Raw genomic sequence first — 20,715 nt, forward strand, 5'->3', positions numbered from 1 at the left:
GTTTCATTGTAGAGTTGTTCCTGAGATATGTTTTTTGACCCATAAGTGGGCGACGCCACGCCCATTTTCCATTTTGTAAAAAAATCTGAGTGCAGCTTCCATCTGCCATTTCTTATGTGAAATTTGGTGTTTCTGACGTTTTTCGTTACTGAGTTAACCCACTTTTTGTAATTTTCAACCCAACTTTTGTATGGGAGGTGGGCGTGGTTATGATCCGATTTCTTTCATTTTTGGACTGTATAAGGAAGTGGCTAAAAAAACGACTGCAGAAAGTTTGGTTTATATAGCTCCATTGGTTTGCGAGATATGTACAAAAAACTTAGTAGAGGGCGGGGCCACGCCCACTTCCCCAAAAAAATTACATCCAAATATGCCCCTTCATAGTGCGATCCTTTATACCAAATTTTATTTCCATAGCTTTATTTATGGCTTAGTTATGGCACTTTATGTGTTTTTGGTTTTCCCTATTTTGTGGGCGTGGCAGTGGTCCGATTTTGATTATTTTCGAAAGCAACCTTCCTATGATGCCAAGAAATAAGTGTGCCAAGTTTCATCAAGATATCTTAATTTTTACTCAAGTTACAGCTTGCACAGACGGACGGACGGACGGACGGACGGACAGACAGACATTCGGATTTGAACTCCACTCTTCACCCTGATCACTTTGGTATATATAACCCTATATCTAACTCGTTTAGTTTTGGGTGTTACAAACAACCGTTATGTGAACAAAACTATAATACTCTCTTTAGCAACATTTGTTGCGAGAGTATAAAAATGGTTGCATCGAACACTCGGTAGAATAATAGACCCCTTGAACCTTCTAAACTCACGAAATTCGTAATTTCATAATTATAATCGTAAACAATCTTCGATCATATACATTTTTGGACTAGTTAGGAAGTAAAAGAGTGAAAAAATTGGAATTTCGTTCTCTAATCGGATAATAATCTAAGCTGAAGCACGCTCTTTATGCTAATTTATGGTAAACCAATAAGAGAGATATATGCATATATGAGCATATTACCTCATATTTCCAGTTTAGAGGTTTTAAACCGCCCATAGTCATTAAATTTACTATATGCTATATCTAATAAAGTGTGTTTATAACGGGTGATTTTTTTGAGGTTAGGATTTTCATGCATTAGTATTTGACAGATCACGTGGGATTTCAGACATGGTGTCAAAGAGAAAGATGCTCAGTATGCTTTGACATTTCATCATGAATAGACTTACTAACGAGCAACGCTTGCAAATCATTGAATTTTATTACCAAAATCAGTGTTCGGTTCGAAATGTGAAATCCGCTTTTTTATCGACAAATTTTGTTCAGCGATGAGGCTCATTTCTGGTTGAATGGCTACGTAAATAAGCAAAATTGCCGCATTTGGGGTGAAGAGCAACCAGAAGCCGTTCAAGAACTGCCCATGCATCCCGAAAAATGCACTGTTTGGTGTGGTTTGTACGCTGGTGGAATCATTGGACCGTATTTTTTCAAAGATGCTGTTGGACGCAACGTTACGGTGAATGGCGATCGCTATCGTTCGATGCTAACAAACTTTTTGTTGCCAAAAATGGAAGAACTGAACTTGGTTGACATGTGGTTTCAACAAGATGGCGCTACATGCCACACAGCTCGCGATTCTATGGCCATTTTGAGGGAAAACTTCGGAGAACAATTCATCTCAAGAAATGGACCCGTAAGTTGGCCACCAAGATCATGCGATTTAACGCCTTTAGACTATTTTTTGTGGGGCTACGTCAAGTCTAAAGTCTACAGAAATAAGCCAGCAACTATTCCAGCTTTGGAAGACAACATTTCCGAAGAAATTCGGGCTATTCCGGCCGAAATGCTCGAAAAAGTTGCCCAAAATTGGACTTTCCGAATGGACCACCTAAGACGCAGCCGCGGTCAACATTTAAATGAAATTATCTTCAAAAAGTAAATGTCATGAACCAATCTAACGTTTCAAATAAAGAACCGATGAGATTTGCAAATTTTATGCGTTTTTTTTTTTTAAAAAGTTATCAAGCTCTTAAAAAATCACCCTTTACATACATATGCTATTTTATACATGTTCTGTACATGCAAGTGTAAGTGAATGTGTACATAATTTCAATGGAAAATTGTGTACTAACGGTATTTTTTTCTACATCATCTAAGCTATCCATTTTTTACGACTATTAGTTATGACAAGGAACGATGGACGATATAAGGAACATTTATGTTTCAGTAACTAGTTTTCACTATTAGGTAATCATTATGGTGGAAATAAATGAAAAGTGACTAATATGAAACATTACTTATACTTTCGGTAAATAATATATAAAATATAATATACATATTCTTATGAAATTAATTTTCGTTTTTTTAGTTGTGAAAATTTTTTTTTCATATTAAAATTATTCAAAAAATCGTTTATCTTTATTTAATAAAAATTATCTTAAAATAATATACAATAAAAAGATATATTTATATACAGTAAAAAACATAAGAAAAAAATATTCTGTTGCTTAGAACCATTGATATTTTCTTTTTCTTAATACTAAATGCTTAAAAATGTTATGAAATAGGAATTTTGGTATTAATGAGATGTGTACAATATGAAAAGAAAATTAATAATTATGACACAAAACGGAAAAAAATAATATAGTAATGGTGAGAGTAAATATTTATAGTTTTTTCATTTAATATGAAAATAGTTGTTTCTCTCTATAAAAAATATTGCATGTGAAATTTATTAAAATAAAAAAAAATTATTAAAAAAAAAAATTAATAACTAAAAAATAAAATAAGAAAAATGTAAGTAAAAAATTACCAAACTAATTTTTTCGTTCACAAATTTTATATTTTTTTAAATAAAAAGGTATGACCATTTAATATAATTTTTAAATAAAAAAGTAAAAAAATTCCAAAATTTTATATTTGCGAAAAGAAAATTCATTGTAAAGGTAATAAAATATTTTCTACAATTACTTTTAAATATATTTATTATTAATTCAAAAACTTTATGGAAATATTATTTAAGCATTTAATAATAAATATTTAATTTTTGTATTAATGTTGTAGAAAAGAAAATTAATAAATTTGAATACGAAATTTTTTAACGTAAAAATATTAAGCATTGATATATGATAAAGAAACTTTAGAATTAATTTAAATAATTCCTTTGATATAAATTATATTTGAATATTATTATATTTCTTCAATATTCTTATATATGTGCAACTAATAATAAATTTTGTTTATTATTATCGTTTATATTTATAAATTTATTATTAAATATTTCATTTCAGAAAAACTTACGGAATCGATTCCCTTATCCTTGCCGGGGCAAATGAACGTCACATATTCGTGACAGCGCTTGTGCACCACATACGAGCAAACTGTAAACGAGATCAAAGTAGAACAAGAATGAAATAATAAGAAATATAGTGATGTGACATAAAAAGTTAGTGTGATACTCAAAAAGTTGCAAAATGCTGTCCTGTCCTTCGCCAATGTTAAAATGTGGACAAAAATGGTGCCGCAAGCGTTTTGTAAAAGTACAGTTAGCTTGTTGCTGCGCCATGCACTAAAACTGGCACAAGGAATTGTTGTATTTAGGTTAGTGAATATATATGTATGTCTAGTTTATAAAGTTACTATGTAGCCACTATATATGTGTCTGTATGCATTTCTAGGCAATATCAGTAACCATAAGTCCATTATAGGGTTTGTTCGTACTAAGCTTGTATTGCTTTAGACTGTCAGTGATAGTTGTGGTAAAGTTGAAGTGATATAATCTCATACCAATACTGGCACTAACTACTTTACTTGTGTAACTTTATATGTTCTTCGTGTCTTTTTCTATTTTCTTGTTGTTTGTATTTTAGTAGATGGTGCATCAGGCACTCTGTCATTGAGGTAGACAATTTTGCAATAAATGTTTTGAACTCACCTTGACATTGGAATCCTTGTTTTCCAAACCCCCTGTAGGTTGTAAAGGTAGAGGGAGAGAGAGAAAAAGTATAAAATTTTATTTTTAAAAATATGTTTTTATACAAATTAAATAAGAAATTTTATAAAAAACATTTAAAATCAGATATTAGAAACCACTTATATTAAATATTTTATAATATTATGGTTATATACTATGCTTATAAAATCGGCTATTGTTTTTTCTTTTCTCACATTGTCGAAATATAGTACATATGGATAATTTTACTATGCTTCTATGAAGTACAACTTATCAATACATGTATCTATGGAAATGACCTTATAGAGTTATAGGTAGACCTCGATAAGATAAATGAGTTTATGAAAAACAGAATTCGTTCGGAAGTTTTACATCATTTAAAAAAATGTTCCTTTGTTTGCTCCAAAAACGATGTACAGACTCTCTCTTAGCATATTATTTCAAAGGGGCTTTACTCAAATCCTTTATATACTACCATTTGAAGACTTTATCTTAATAAAAAGATTTTTTTGATTCTAGATATATATCCCTAATGCCTCTAAACTTTGGTTAATTGGAATAAACTAAGATAGACTGATATTTGATGAGATAAGGTCTGACATAGGGTAATCCGTAACCACTTTATATCCCGGTATATTAGAGAAATTTAGGAAAAGCTTTCTTCGTCGAATTGTACTATGTGAGGTGCTTCAGATTTAAAATCAGCACTGTGTTTCCTATAATATCTAATTTTTATTTATGAAATAGTTTCTGCATATAAGCAAAGAACTGCTGAAATTAGGCATCCGTATAAAGTATCGAGCTGTCTTAAAAGTTCTTCTGTAGACTGTTCCTATAACTTGAGTAACACTCGACATAAAGCTGTTATATTTAGTTACGCCGTTGTTTTGTGCTAGTCAGAGGATCTATTCGACTATGTTTTTCCTGGAGAAATATGAAAGATGGGTTATACAAATTTGGTAACGCCATTCTTCTTGAGATACTAGTTATAAGTAGAGAACCCTTACTTTGTAAAACCAAACGCTAGGTGTATTCGTAAGTAGATAAGCTCAGTTAGTGTCTTGAGGAGATCTAATCTAAACCGGAAATTTCGATAGATATTTAAGGCCCAGGGTGTCAAAGCAAAGACTTTTCCCAATTTCAAAACCTCCAAAAAGGATGGTTTACATGTCTGACATCTCCGCATACATTTATGAAAGGGAACCAAGGCAAAATATGGCAAGAACGTCGTCGGCCAAGACAAAATGGACATATTTATCAGACTCGCCTCATAAAAATGTATCGGCGCTGGCAAGCAGGTGTCGGCCGGTGGCAAATAAATATAAATATGCCCCAGTTGTTGGGCTGAAAACTTTGTGAACTTTGGAGTGAACTAAGCTAATATTGAAGTCAAGGTCCAGTGACATAAATATATATAAAGTATATATTGAAGAAGATTACAATGCTCAAACTTTCTTCACAACAACACTTTAAGGCGAAACTATGGCGCTTAAGATGACCGAGTTGAAGCTTGGCGGCAAAGTTGAAAGCTAACGGTCAGTGGCACTAAAAATTGAGTGAGTTAATTAACTTAATGACTAGACCAAGCATGCCAATAAGTTGAGATGAGCATCAGTAAAATTTTACGCACAAAATTTGCATTATGTATGCAAATGGTTGTGCACCCGGAGTTCGATGAGGCGTAGCGAAAAAAGAGGCCAATTGTTAGCCATTAGTTATGTTCGGTAAAAACATATACACATATATATAACTTCCTTTTGCCATTTAAGTGAAGCTGCGGTGAACCCATGCAGTTCAAGTTCACTTTATGGCATCCAGTTGGATGCAATTCGGGATTGACCTTAATGCTTGAACTCCCCGCAGCTCGCCGCGTCTCTTGCGTAAAATTTTGCATTCAGGTTTATTGAAACAAAATAATAAATGTGTATGATGAATGATTCCTAATTTTTCGTAAGTGAGTAAGTCAAGCGTAAATATAGCTAATATATTCACTAAGTGCCACTGAATTCGGTTGCTTTTATGAAAGTAATTTTTTTTTGACTAAGAGAAGTACAATGGTGTCTCTTACTTAACTCACTAACTATATAATCAAATCTGGATCCTATATTGAACAAAAACCAACCCTACATGTATCAAAAATAATACTTTTGAAATAGACTGCCAAGATATTATAAAAGCCATCTAATAAAATATAGTACAAAAAGTGCTCCAATCATATGGCAACTTTGCCTCAAAAACTATTGAAATTAATCTATACTTTTACAGTGATCCCTTCTACTCTAATAGGAACTCTAACAAAATTCGAGTTGTGATTAAATTTAATTGCAATAACACATATACATTTACAGTCACAGTGTTGCCACCGAATTGGTCATAATATATATATATATTAGATACTATATTAAATGCATAAAAAATACACGCTTAGTGGTTATCAAATTACTGAAACACTAACACAAATTAAATTTAATTACAATAACAACACATAAGTTGCAGCAATAATAATAAACATACATAGATGGCAAAACAACATCTCGCACCACAAACAAAAAATTACTAGAAATACAAAAATTACAAAAGCTATGAGTTATACCGGAAACATTCACTTTACACGTCTGAAGAAATTAGAAAAAAAAGGACATGCTTCCATACTGCCAGGCATTACAATCCGTTATGCTTTTCATTTCATAATGCTATAAGCGCAATTCCACGCAACACACTCACACCCGCACCCAACTTAACGGTATTGTAGAAAGCGCAGCGGTGAAATACAAAAGTTCTCACTCACATAACTCACCTAACAGTATATTATCGTTTGGTTGTATGTTCGTGCCGCTTGCGCGCTTGTTCTGTGCCGAATCGATAAAAATAAAAGTATATTTACAGGCGAATATCCACAGGCGGGCAGCAAATCGGCGACGCGCACAAATTCTAGCCAACACACACATACACACACGCACTAGGTATGCGCTTATGCGCCACAAAGTATGCAACATTTACGAGCAGTATTATTGTTTGCAACTCATAGCTGCTTAAATGAATTGAGTTGCTGCGCGCGGCGGCAGTGGCTGCCACTCGTTGCCTGAGTGGAAAACTAACAGCAAATTAAAGTTAGATGCGAATATGTGAATGCGTGTGTGTGTTCTTCTCAGCATTATTTTTATTTTCATATTTTCGTATGTTTTTTTGCAAGCACCTTCAATGCATTACCCACTTTTGCTTCGCTGCTTTCGTGCTTTATAGTCTCAAGGCATTGTTTAGGACGAAGCTCTCGCTTGACTGCTTGTGGCCATGCTCAAGCGCCGTCTGAGGGGATTAATAAATTAAAATTTGCAGAGAAGCGTGTGTTATGTGTGCTCTGGTTGTACTATAATACATTGCGTTGAAATAAGTCTGGGTTATTATGAGTACATGTCCAAATTGAATGAGTGGCCTCAGAATATGCCAATTATTAAAGAAGGAATTTACCGCGAGTCCAGGCAGAGGGTCAGTCTGCGTTTACTTCTGTGGCTCATTTCTTTTAAGTCTCGATTTAAGTGAACTTTAGCTCCTGTTAAAGGTGAATTTATATATGATCTTTTTTTAATATCAAATTTGTGTAAAATCTACATTCTCAAAATTGTCGATTTTTCGATAACTCATCAAAATAACCAATAATTTAATTTTTCCAACCATATATTTTTAAGAGGTTATATACAGTTAGAATTTTCAAAAAATCGATTTTTTTTATTTCATTTCCTTAATGTACATATATTTAAGAATACACACAGAAAATTTCATTTCGTTCCGGTGAAGATTTTCAAAGTTACAAGCAAATGAAAAAGCAAAAAAAAGCAAAAGCAAAAAAAACGCCTTTTCAGGCGTTACAGAGTGCTTGGAAGTACAAGGTCCAAACTTTAAACGCGTTTTTCTCAAAATGGTGTTTTCAAAGTCGGTGACCAACATTACTCGAAAACGGCTAGACCGATTAGTCTCAAATTTTAACACGACCTTCTTAAATATATTTTTTAGTAATTAATCGAAGATTTTTTCTCTCCGATAGATATTTTTTTTTATAAACAATTTAAGGCCGAAATTTCGGTGAAAAATCGATTTTTTTTGAGAAACCGATATAAATATTTATTACTTTATTTATATCAAATTTAACCGTTATAGTTAAAAAAATGTTCATCGATTAAATATAACGTGTTTATTATTAACGTTACAAACAATAAAGATATCAAAAATATACAAATCGATAGCTTTCATCGATAACTTTCAGCTAAAAATATCGATTTTACGCTGATTTCATTTTAAATCTATCATTAAGTACTATATTAAGTGGTAAAATTTATTTCAGTAATATTGCGACTCAAATATAAAAACCGATACCAAAGTGATATTAATTAGACTTTAAAAAATATAGATTATTATCAAAATTCTTCCAGACTATTTTATTAATTTCATTTTAATCGATAAAAAGTATCGGTATGTTTATATATTATTGAAAAAACAACTTTTAAAATACATAACAGTTTCTTAATTTGCAAAAATTTCCATTACAGAACTCATATATGCCCGCATCCACCCAAAAGTACCACATAAATTGTTTCCATCACACCAAACACAGAAACGCCAACAAGTGCGAATTTAAAAATAAAAATATAAACTTAATGTGGCATAATGCCAGGCAAATACTTTATTTTATTTTTATGATTATTATATGTTTTCCTTGTTGTTTGTACACCATACTACAAATGACCAACAAACAGAGAGCAAAGGTATTTAAATTCAGAAACAGGTGAACAGGTAGACAGGTACACAGGCAGGCAGACGAATAATAATAAATAAAATATGCCACACGAATGGGTGTCAGAGATAAACGCGCGCTGAAGAGCAGATGAAGAGATAGCGAGCGTAAGACAGGCACTGCAAAAACAATTCTCAGTTAGATAAATGTGAAAGTTAAATATACAAATAAACTTGTATATGTGGCAACCGTTATTTTATATATTTTTTTCTACCTATTTTACACGGTAATCTGTCGTTGTCTCTCTTACACGATAATATATGACTAGCACATGCACTAAGTGCCCAGCCTCTAGGCTCGGTAGATAATATAAATGAGTACCGGCTTTTTTAAAAGGAGTTAATTGTGTCTGAGTTTGGTGGAGCTCACTTGTACTCTGTGTGAAACCAAAACAATGTCGGCACACCCTTTAGATAATCTTGCAAAGAGAGTGTAGAGTGTAGAGTGCAAATGGTCCATATATATATATATATTTGGCGTAGGAATCGCTTTAAGCGATTATAGCCGAATCCACCAGAGCGCGCCACTCATTCCTCCTTTTTGCTTTTTGGCGCCAACTGGAAACACCAAGTGAAGCCAGGTCACTTTGCACTTGGTCTTTCCACCGGAGTGGAGGTCGTCCTCTTCCGCGGCTTCCTCCAGCGGGTACTGCATCGAATACTTTCAGAGCTGGAGTGTTTTCTTCCATCCGTACAACATGACCTAGCCAGCGTAGCCGCTGTCTTTTTATTCGCTGAACTATGTCAATGTCGTCGTATAAATCGTACAGCTCATCGTTCCATCGTCTGCGGTATTCGCCGTTGCCAATGTTTAGAGGACCATAAATCTTGCGCAAAACCTTTCTCTCGAAAACCCCAAGAGTCGTCTCATCGGATGTTGTCATCGTCCACGCTTCAGCGCCATACATCAGGACGGGAATAATGAGCGACTTATAGAGTTTGATTTTGGTTCGTCGAGAGAGGACTTTACTTTTCAATTGCCTACTCAGTCCAAAGTAGCACCTGTTGGCAATAGTGATTCTGCGTTGGATTTCAAGGCTGACATTGTTGGTGTTGTTAATGCTGGTTCCCAGATAAACGAAATTATCTACAACTTCAAAGTTATGACTGTCAACAGTGACGTGGGAGCCAAGACGCGAGTGCGCTGACTGTTTGTTTGATGACAGGAGATATTTCGTCTTGTCCTCATTCACCACCAGACCCATACGCTTCGCTTCTTTATCTAGTCTGGAAAACGCAGAACAAACGGCGCGGTTGTTGCTTCCGATGATATCAATATCATCGGCATACGCCAGGAGCTGTACAGTCTTGTAGAAGATTGTACCCTCTCTATTTAGTTCCGCAGCTCGTATTATTTTTTCCAGCAATAGATTGAAGAAGTCGCACGATAGTGAGTCACCCTGTCTGAAGCCTCGTTTGGTATCGAACGGCTCGGAGAGGTCCTTCCCGATCCTGACGGAGCTTTTGGTGTTGCTCAACGTCAGCTTACATAGCCGTATTAGTTTTGCAGGGATACCAAATTCAGACATCGCGGCATAAAGGCAGCTCCTTTTCGTGCTATCGAAGGCAGCTTTAAAATCGATAAAAAGATGGTGAGTATCGATTCTTCTCTCTCGGGTCTTTTCCAAGATTTGGCGCATGGTGAATATCTGGTCCATTGTGGATTTTCCAGGTCTAAAGCCACACTGATAAGGTCCAATCAGTTCGTTGACGGTGGGCTTTAGTCTTTCACACAATACGCTCGACAAAACCTTATATGCGATATTGAGGAGACTTATACCACGGTAGTTGGCGCAGATTGTGGGGTCTCCCTTCTTATGGATTGGGCAGAGCACACTAAGATTCCAATCGTGAGGCATGCTTTCTTCCGACCATATTCTACAAAGAAGCTGATGCATGCACCTTATCAGTTCTTCGCCGCCGTATTTGAATAACTCGGCCGGTAATCCATCGGCCCCCGCCGCATTGTTGTTCTTCAAGCGGGTAATTGCTATTCGAATTTCTTCATGGTCGGGTAATGGAACATCTATTCCATCGTCATCGATTGGGGAATCGGGTTCGCCATCTCCTGGTGTTGTACTTTCACTGCCATTGAGCAGGTCGGAGAAGTGTTCCCTCCATAATCCCAGTGTGCTCTGGACATCCGTTACCAGATTACCTTCTCGGTCCCTACATGATAATGCTCCGGTCTTGAAACCTTCCGTTAATCGCCTCATCTTTTCATAAAATTTTCGAGCGTTACCCATGTCGGCCAGCTTTTCAAGCTTTTCATACTCACGCATTTCGGCCTCTTTCTTTTTACGTCTGCAAATGCGTCTCGCTTCCCTCTTCAGTTCTCGATATCTATCCCACCCCGAACGTGTTGTGGTCGATCGCAACGTTGCGAGGTAGGCAGTCTGTTTTCTCTCCACTGCGGAACGACAATTCTCATCGTACCAACTGGTTTTTTGGCGTTGCCGGAGACCAATTGTTTCGGCTGCAGCGGTATGCAATGAGTTTGAGATGCCGTTCCACAGCTCCCTTATATCGAGATGCTGATGAGTGCTCTCAGAGAGCAGGAGTGCAAGTCGAGTAGAAAATCGTTCGGCTGTCGGTTGTGATTGCAGCTTTTCGACGTTGAACCTTCCTTGTGTTTGTTGACGGGCGTTCTTTGCTGCACAGAGGCGAGTGCGTATCTTTGCTGCTACTAGATAATGGTCCGAGTCAATGTTTGGTCCTCGGAGCGTACGCACGTCTAAAACACTGGAGACATGTCTTTCGTCTATCACAACGTGATCGATTTGATTGCGCGTGTTTCGATCAGGGGACAGCCACGTTGCTTGATGAATTTTTTTATGCTGGAATCTGGTACTACAGACAACCATATTTCGGGCCCCAGCGAAGTCGATCAGCCTCAGGCCGTTTGGCGATGTTTCGTCATGGAGGCTGAATTTTCCGACTGTTGTGCCAAAGACACCTTCTTTACCCACCCTGGCGTTAAAATCGCCAAGCACGATTTTGACATCGTGGCGGGGGCAGCGCTCATAGGTGCGTTCTAGGCGCTCATAGAAAGCATCTTTGGTCACATCGTCCTTCTCTTCCGTTGGGGCGTGGGCGCAAATCAGCGATATGTTGAGGAACCTCGCTTTGATGCGGATTGTGGCAAGACGTTCATCCACCGGGGTGAATGCCAGGACTCGGCGACGTAGTCTCTCTCCCACCACAAATCCAACACCGAATTTGCGCTCCTTTATATGGCCGCTGTAGTAGATGTCACAAGGACCCACCTTCTTCCGTCCTTGTCCCGTCCATCGCACTTCTTGGACGGCGGTGATGTCAGCCTTTAGTTGTATGAGGACATCAACCAGCTGGGCAGAGGCACCTTCCCAATTAAGAGTCCGGACATTCCAGGTGCATGTCCTCAAATCATGATCCTTAGTACGTTTGCAGGGGTCGTCATCAAAAGGGGGGTTTCTCATCCGAGGCTCGGTGTTTGTTTTCATTGGGGAGATTTTTTTTATGTGGTGGGTCCCAAGCCCTACGCACAACCGCACAAGCGGGCTTCGCCTTCTCACTTTAGCTCGCCTCCAAACGGATGTCTGTTAGCTACCCAGGGGATACTTGGTCTAAAACCGGAAGTCGTGAGCTGCTTGAGTCATATGCAAAAGAATCGTTCCTGGCCACTCCCAAGTGAATGGCAATCAGAAACTTTCCTCACTTGCGTGAACTTCTACATATGACCCCATCCCCCCAAATGGTCCATACATATATGTATATAGTGAATTGAAAGGAGTCCGCGCACAATGCAAGTGCCATTCGCTTCTGTTGCATGCCGTGATAAAAAGCCGTGTGATAAGAATATAAGTGTCAGACTCACAGCAGAGAATGAAGTTATCTATACTAATATTATAAACCTGAAGAGTTTGTTTGTTTGTTTGAACGCGCTAATATCCGAAACTACTGGTTCGAATTGAATAATTATTTTTGTGTTGGATAGTCCATTTATCGAGGAAGGCTATAGGCTATATAGCATCACGCTGCGACAGAAATAGTGGTAAATGTGTAAAAAACGGGGGAAATTATTTATCTTTGAGGGCTTCCGTTCCTTGCGCTGCGAAAGCGGTTCAAGATACACAAAAGTTATGAATGAAAGAATTATTTATATTTTAATGATCTAAAAAAAAGTCCGTGAGTACCGTTTTTGTGATAACTAATTTGGTCGAAATTATTTGTTAGAGTTGTATTAAAATAATAATAATATCCAAGTAAATGTGTTGTTGGTTAAGAGTATTTAATTCTGACTAAAATTGTCTTTGACGACACTTAATTTCAACGAACAACTTGCCTCCACAAGTATGATGACTTAATCTATACGACTTAAAGTCAACTTCCTTGAGATTTGTGTTCATACACATCGATCGATCATATTAAAAATGAAGACGAAGCTGTGAATTATCCATTGAAATTTCTAAATTCTTTGTCATTATAATGCTATGTCATTTACTATGCTTTGCAATATTCAAGCAGCTATCGAATAATGTAATAGTTGCAAGAATTTTTTACTTACAAGGGGGCAGAATGCTTGATTCTACGAATTTCTTTGAGTTCCAACGATTTGCCATTTCAGTTCAAACGTATTCAGTTTCCAATGAGACTTGCATTTGGGATGGCAATCAACAGGTCTCAAAGACAGTCGGTGGAGGTGTGTGGCATAAATTTCATTCACGAGTTGAAAAAATTATCTTCTCTGTACATTTACGCACCGGAACAGAAAACAAAAAATTTTGTTTATTAAGCTGCGTTACATTGAAAAAAATTTACAAAAATCGCAAATAAATGTTTTCCAACACTATACAAACTCAACTTTGTTTTCAAAACAAATAATTTCACGCAGTGCAACTACTGCGGAGTCAGCTGGTTTTTAGATAAACATGTAGGAGGAGGAGCAGAAATTTCAATTGAATTAAATTTAGTGAAATAAATGTAATTTATATAAAATTTATATATTAAAATTGTTAAAATAAAATAATAATATCAAGTAAAAACATATTTAATTTGAGGGTCGGCGTCCACAAATTAGACATGAAAGATAAGATTTCATTAATTTTTTACTTAGAATTCACATTTTATTCTGAGAAAACTCTTACGCAATGATATTTTTTGATATCTTATTTTATACTTCATTTAGACATAAAGTCGCAAATCGTTATAAGAAAACTATAGAGACTAATAAAATGTATCGACCTTTTGGAATTACCTAAAAATACTGTATGAAACGTATTATTTTCACTAAGTTTTATGATAATATCGCACATACTAACAAAGGAAGAAAAGGAGAAAAAGGAATTGAAATTCGTTTAGAGGCTTTATAGCGGAATTTTATGAAAAGAGGGTTACCAACATTTTTCGCTTATATAATAAGTGTATTTATTTTAATTCTAAAACTTGTTAGATGTCGAACGTATAATATTTATTTAAAGAGCAAACTATTTAGGCAAAATGTGAAATTTATTTTTATTTTCAAAACGTACTCTACTTTCAGCAATTTGTTACCCTCAATTTATTGGAATTTCCCACATTTTTTCACTTAATCCCTAAATAGTGCAAGATTAGTGTAGTCCATTGAAGACACGTACTTGCATATATTTCACACGCCAAACAGGGACAAAATGTGAGAATAGGGCGTAGTTTTAGCATTAATAATTACAGTTTTAAATACAAATGGTGCCAAAAAAGTGGAGATTATACAAAATAAAACAAAAATGTGAATGAATTGTAACATTGCACGGCATTACGCCCAAAAATGCAGAAATAAATGCTTCACAAATTTTCTAAAAAGAAAAGTTAATTATGAGTTAATAAAAATAAAAATAAAAGCGGTATGCAAACGCCAAATGACAATGTCAGTAATTACCGTTAACAAGTGAACGAGTGTATTTTTGTTGTAACAAATGCTTCGAACGTGACAAACGCCATGAACACGTACGAATCAGCACGACGTTGCAAAGTACACCTTGAAATATAGGTATTTGTGTAGGATGGGGCCCAGGAATGTGCATATAATCGCATAATCGCTAAATAGCACAGAGTAAAATAGCAAGTGCAGTAGAAGAGGATTAGGTTAGAAATTCCCCATTGAGTACTGAATACTTCTTTCTACAAATACTTCTTCAGAAGGTTTTCTTTTACTTTTTTTACTTTTATTTTTTTTACTCGAAAACAGTCTTTCGACTTTCCCTTTGCTTGGGATAAAGCAGTAGAATACACTGGGGCCCCGGTTTGCGTCGACCCGATTTGCGTCGTTTCGATTTGCGTCGCAAAATATGTATGTACATACTAGAGACCTCTAGTACATACATATGTATTGTACAATGTTTTCAATTTGCGTCGTTAATTTCAGTTTCGGTCATTTGAATGCCTACGTATGCAGCAATGTACATGTAGGAATTCTTTCCTTATAAAATGAAACACTTGGTTTCATATATTCGGCCACCGTCATAGTATTAATCGGTCCCTCAACGTCACCCACAGTGTATCTTCCATGTGGAAGTCGTTCCTTTACTGAATACGGCCCCAAAAATTTTGCTTTAATTTAAGCCCTGAACCATACTGCGTCCTTTTTATCGCTACTAAATTATTAACGTTGTATTCTTTTTCTGGCTTCCGTTTTGAAATAAAATTTCGCATATTCTCTTCCTGAATCTTGGATATATTTTCTGCAGCCCTCTTTCTAACACTTTCCCGCTCCTCATCTAGTTCCCTAAGTAAAGAATCTTCTAACATATTCCGAAGTTCGATGTTATCAGATGTACGCATATCTAACCCAGTTAGAATTTGAAAATTTGTGAACTTGGTACTTCTTGGAGGAGTGTTGTTCAAAAGTTGTTGTATCCTCTCAACGTGTCTATACCAATTAGCTGGGTTATTGTGACATAATTTCGTCAGCAATGGTAGTATAACACGATTGATACGCTCGACTTGTCCGTTTCCGCGTGGTACTCCGGTTGCAATAAGAAGATGCGGAATGCCCTCCTTGGCACAATAATCTTCAAAACTCCTAGCTGTAAATGCTGTTCCCCTATCGGTGATTATTCTTTTTGGATTTCCGAACACAGAAGCTTGTTTTTCTAATCTGTCTATTACCGAAGCCGAATCCGTACTCTTTGTTGGGTATAACCACACGAATTTACTAAAAGAATCTATCACTACAAACAAATAGTTATATTTGTTATGGGTCAACTCCATAGGCCCTAAGTGATCAAGATGATATGTCAACAGTGGTCTATCCTCCTTATCTATAGGACATAGTAAGCCCTCCTTTTTCTCTGCTTTCGCTTCCCCGATAATGCATTCCACACAATTTCTAATAACGGTTGCCACCTTTGGTCCTATTTGTGAAATATAAAACGATTTTTCCAAGTAATCTCGGGTCTTTTTTTCCGACCAGTGTCCTACACGGTGTCCTATCCGAATTATTTCCTCTTCCATTTTTTGTGGTAAAAGTCTTCGTAAATATTTTTCTCTAAAGCTGCGCATACAGCTTTTACCCAATCATCACTTTGTTGTGCTTCTCTCAAACGAAAATTTAACGAATCTTCAAGTAACATTGATGTCATTCGACTAAGTGCATCGACATGTCTCATTCTTGTAGCCGGTCTGTGCTCAATAACATAATCGAAGTCTTGAAGAAACATAGCCCAACGAGCAACTCTAAGTGGTACATCTGTTTTCTTCATGGTTAGTGCAAACGCATTACAATCGCTTACAATTTTAATCTTTTTCCCCATAACATAAATTCTCCACTTTTTTAAAGCCTGTATAATGGCAAGTACCTCCAATTCGTAAGAATGATACTTTTCTTTTCCAGGTCGAGTTTTGAGACTCATATAACTAACCGGGTGAAATTGTTGATCTTCTTTGTCTTTTTGAAGCAATACTCCACCGTAACCGTGTATGCTAGCGTCCGTGTGTATCTCCGTTTCGGCACTAGGGTTATATAGTTTTAAGACGGGAGCTTCAGCAAGCGCCCCTTTAAGTTGTTGAAAAGCTATACATTGTTTTTCATTGAATCTAAATTGAGTGTCTTTCCTAAGCAAATCGCTTAAAGGCCTAGCAATTAACGCATACCCCTCCACAAACCTTCTAAAATAGGAAGTAAGTCCTAGGAATCTGTGAAGAGATTTCTTATCCCGCGGGACTGGAAAATTTTGTACCGCCTTTATCTTATCGTCCGATGGTTTTATACCCCCTTCTTCAATAATGTATCCTAAAAATTGAATTCTCTTCATCAAAAATTGGCATTTTTGCCACTTAATTTTCAACCCATAACTTTCGGCTCTCTTTAAAACGACTTTTAGTTTATGTAGCCCTTCATCATTGCTTGATGCTGGAATAATTATATCGTCCATATAAATGACGATGACTCCTTGCTGCACCAGATCTCGGAAAATGGCTGATATATAACGGCAAAATACGGCAGGAGAATTACAAATTCCGAAAGGTACGAAATTAAATTCATACTGCCCGCTTTGAGTTACGAATGAGGTGTAACGTTTTGAGTTCGGTTCGACCGGCACATGGAAAAATCCGTTGGCCAGATCGAGAGTAGAGAATATCTTGGCTCCCTGTAATCTTTCCAAAGCATCATCGATGAGTGCCATTGGAAAATTGTCCCTCACTATCTTTTCATTTAATTTTCTAAAGTCACAACACAATCGTTTTGTGCCATCTTTCTTCGATACCAGCACCACTGGTGACGCGTACTCTGAGTTTCTTGATTGAATTATGCCATCCTTCAACCACTCAGTCACCTGGGTATCTATCACACGTTGATCAGCATATGACATTCTTCGTGGAGTTTGGTAAATAGGCAAATCATCACTCAAGATGATTTTCATTTCAACTGGTGATTGGGATTGTTTTACCGGTGAGTACTGAGTAACCATATCAATTATAGGCGAGCGATAGCCTACGGTCAAATGAGTTAAGTTGAAAAGCGGATTGTCCTCAACTTTTTCTAAATTTTTCTCTAAGCAAAGAGACGTAAATTCTGTTAAGAAAGTGATGCATTCCGCATCGAGTGCTTTCTTACTACCGGTATCCTCTTTCTCTCCACTTCGTTGGGGTTTTTCTCCTTCTATCTCAACTGCCCTGGTTTTGTTTAGAGTTTTTTCTTTAAACTCTACAGTACCCTCTGAAAATATTACGTCCGCAAACTTTAAAATATCATTCCCGAGGACCGCTTCATATATCAAGTCATTGCTTGTGGTAACATGGAAAGTTACCGGTGTTGTAATCCTATCTAATTTAATATTTTCTGTAATACTGCCTATAGTGTTCAACTCGCTTTCTTTATTTCATTTTGATCTTTTTGAAAATTAGTCCACTACATTTACTATATGGACAATCAAGCATCACATTAACTGTACCCCTCTCGGTTTTTATCTGTCTACCTACGTTGCTGCCACACTCGAAACTGCGATGTCCCATTTGACCGCACTTAAAACATTTATATTGTTTGTTATCTACGCCACAATCTTTCGCTAGATGGGAGATACTTCCACACTTGTAACATTTCCTTACTGTGCCACTATTTCCTTGCCCATCAGAGGCTTTTCGCGGATTATGTTCATATTGAGTTCTGTTCGAATACTGTCGCGCACCATAAACTCGTTCGTAAACTTTCAAATTTTCCTTTAAATCTTTAATCGTCTGTGCCTGGTACAGTATAATTTTATTAGGCTTAGAGTCGGGAATACCTTCTACAAAATACCCTATCAAACTCATTTCGTCTAAATTAATTGGCTTAGCTATATCCATCAAAGCGTACAAGTATTCCCTGAAAGATTCGCTACTTATTTTACGGCGATTTTGTAAGATTCTATGAATCCCTAATGCAGATAATTTGGTGCCAAACGCATTCTAGAGATAAAGCGCTTAGCAAAATGATATCATGGTGCGAGCTCCACAGCAGGCAATGAAGAAATTAAAATCAATGTAAGCATGTTCGCTTCGGTTGAGTTTCTTCCGTGGATATTTTTCTTCTATTGTATTTGTAAACTTTTGCTGTCATTTCTTAACTACAATAGAACTTCGGAAGAGATTTAAATGGAGAATCACAAACTAAAAAGAGCTTCAGGTAGCTTATTTTTATGTACTTGATTTAAAGATCTAGTAAAGAACTCTTTGATAGACGAATCTCAGTATCCAATTCCGTTTCCATCCCAATTAGTTCTACGTAACTGGAATTGACTAGGATTCTGAGATCTTTTAGCTCTCTCTGATTTAGATCTTATTTGTAACGTCGTGCTGGAACAAAAATCTATATTATGGAGTTAGTGTTGTAAGTCATCTAATGATCATAGCATGAGTCAACTCTGAATATCTTACTTCTCTAACAATTCTTTTGAGCTCTTCAATATTGGATGGCCTTCCATAGAAAATCATAAAAGACTGTACAGCTACTGAGCTCATTTAAAAGGCAATACGGTAGACAGTTGACAATTGATAGAATTGATAGTTTTTTCTCGCGGCCGAGGTCCGGGATTGAGCGGGATAATCACTGAGCTGGAGCGCTCACTGATTTGCTTAAGTTATCATAATTTCTTTATCAGATAGCGTCGAAACCGAGAGATTCTTGTGAATAACTAACTTACCAAAAAACGCTCTTGTCTTGAGATTATTTAGTTTCCAATAGTCGAAACTAGTGGCATCCTGAAAATAGCATCCTAAGAAAGACACTGTTAAGATGATGGCTGAACTTGTGGAACGGACTTGCCAATCGTTTCGTCTCAACACAGAGGTATTCGTGAGAGGAACATACCATTTATACCTCTTCCACTGAGGCCTTCAGTTTTGTGCGCAGAACCCAGTGGCATTACGAAATATGCCATAGCTGACGAACTAATAAGTAAATAATCTTCGAAGATAATATATGAACTTATGGAACACCTATTGACTGCTAACACCGGGATTCGCTACAGTCCTATTACTTAGGGTTCCTTGTCAGACTTACTAATTACTATTAGGGAACAAGACTTGTTCTATATCGAAGTCATTCTCTTCGAGGTGCTAGTCAGTATTTCGGAGTCTTTTTGGTCCTAACTAGAACTCAGTTCATTTCAAGTGAATTGTGAATTGAATACGACGAAAATACAGCACTTTTGATAGCGAATGCCTTCTATTTGGAGAACTGAGATCAGTTCGTCAAAATTTTCCCACACTGCAAACTAGGCCAACCACTCACGCGAAACACTGTCAACATTCGAGGAAAAGTCAAAAGTATTTGCCAGCGTCAAGCCAACGCCTGTAGACAACCGTATACAAAATTGCTGTTGTGGTGATTAGTGGCGTGAGTGAAAGCAAAAACAAATAACAAAATAATAACAACAACAATTGCAATAAATAACAAAATCCACGTGATAAATGTAGGCAATGCCCAACCAACAGCTGCTGCGGCAAAGGTTAGCCGGAGAGTTTCATACGAGAGAGAGTTGGGTGTGTCTGTTTATTCATGTGAAGTCAACTCGCACCGAGCGGAGCTTTGCTGGAAGGTGTGTACACTCTCAGTGCTGTTATTCTGTTTGGCGGCTTAAAAGCGCTAAAGTGTTGTTGCAACTATAGCAATAACAACAACATTGTGGCAACAGCAATAATCAACTGCCAACTGCAGGCTCACCGCATGCGGTAATTAAGTTGCTTGTTGCCCGATTGTTTCATACTACAGTGTAGTCAAATGGATGCTTGAAGCGTGAAGTGAATTGCCGCCATTGCGGTTGTTGCTCTATGTTGAAGTGTAGAGGAAAAAGTTTTAGTGTGAGTCATTTAATTTAATATTTAAGATTTTAAAATTCTGTAGTTCAGGTGGAAAATGAAGAAATTGTCCAGCTAACATGTCAAATTGCAAATAGGAGCTTTAGTATGTAAGCAGATATGTTGGCTTCCAGTCGAGAAAGTGTTGAACTTGCTTTTCGATTTTTTCCCTTTGAAG

The 20,715-nt window shown here is 36.6% G+C and overlaps 1 protein-coding gene across 13 annotated transcripts in view; it reads right to left on the reverse strand.

Annotated features, from left to right (window-relative positions):
* LOC105220342 (protein kinase C, brain isozyme) overlaps positions 1–20,715 on the reverse strand; it is a 699,782-nt gene that overhangs the window by 214,656 nt on the left and 464,411 nt on the right. For 6 of the 13 annotated variants that reach the window (XM_054234415.1, XM_054234412.1, XM_054234423.1 and 3 more), the window contains 2 exons: positions 3,942–3,973; positions 3,308–3,387 (listed from right to left, as the gene is read on the reverse strand). The exons of 5 other annotated variants lie outside the window; for them this stretch is intronic. In XM_054234415.1, coding sequence (XP_054090390.1) covers positions 3,308–3,387; positions 3,942–3,973 — 112 coding nt within the window. Of the gene's footprint in view, positions 1–3,307; positions 3,388–3,941; positions 3,974–20,715 lie in introns of those variants that run through there. 2 more of the 13 variants (XM_054234426.1, XM_054234422.1) reach the window with 2 other exon arrangements.

Source organism: Zeugodacus cucurbitae, chromosome 6 (genome assembly GCF_028554725.1).
Source record: "Zeugodacus cucurbitae isolate PBARC_wt_2022May chromosome 6, idZeuCucr1.2, whole genome shotgun sequence".
Classification (NCBI taxonomy): Eukaryota; Metazoa; Arthropoda; class Insecta; order Diptera; family Tephritidae; genus Zeugodacus; species Zeugodacus cucurbitae.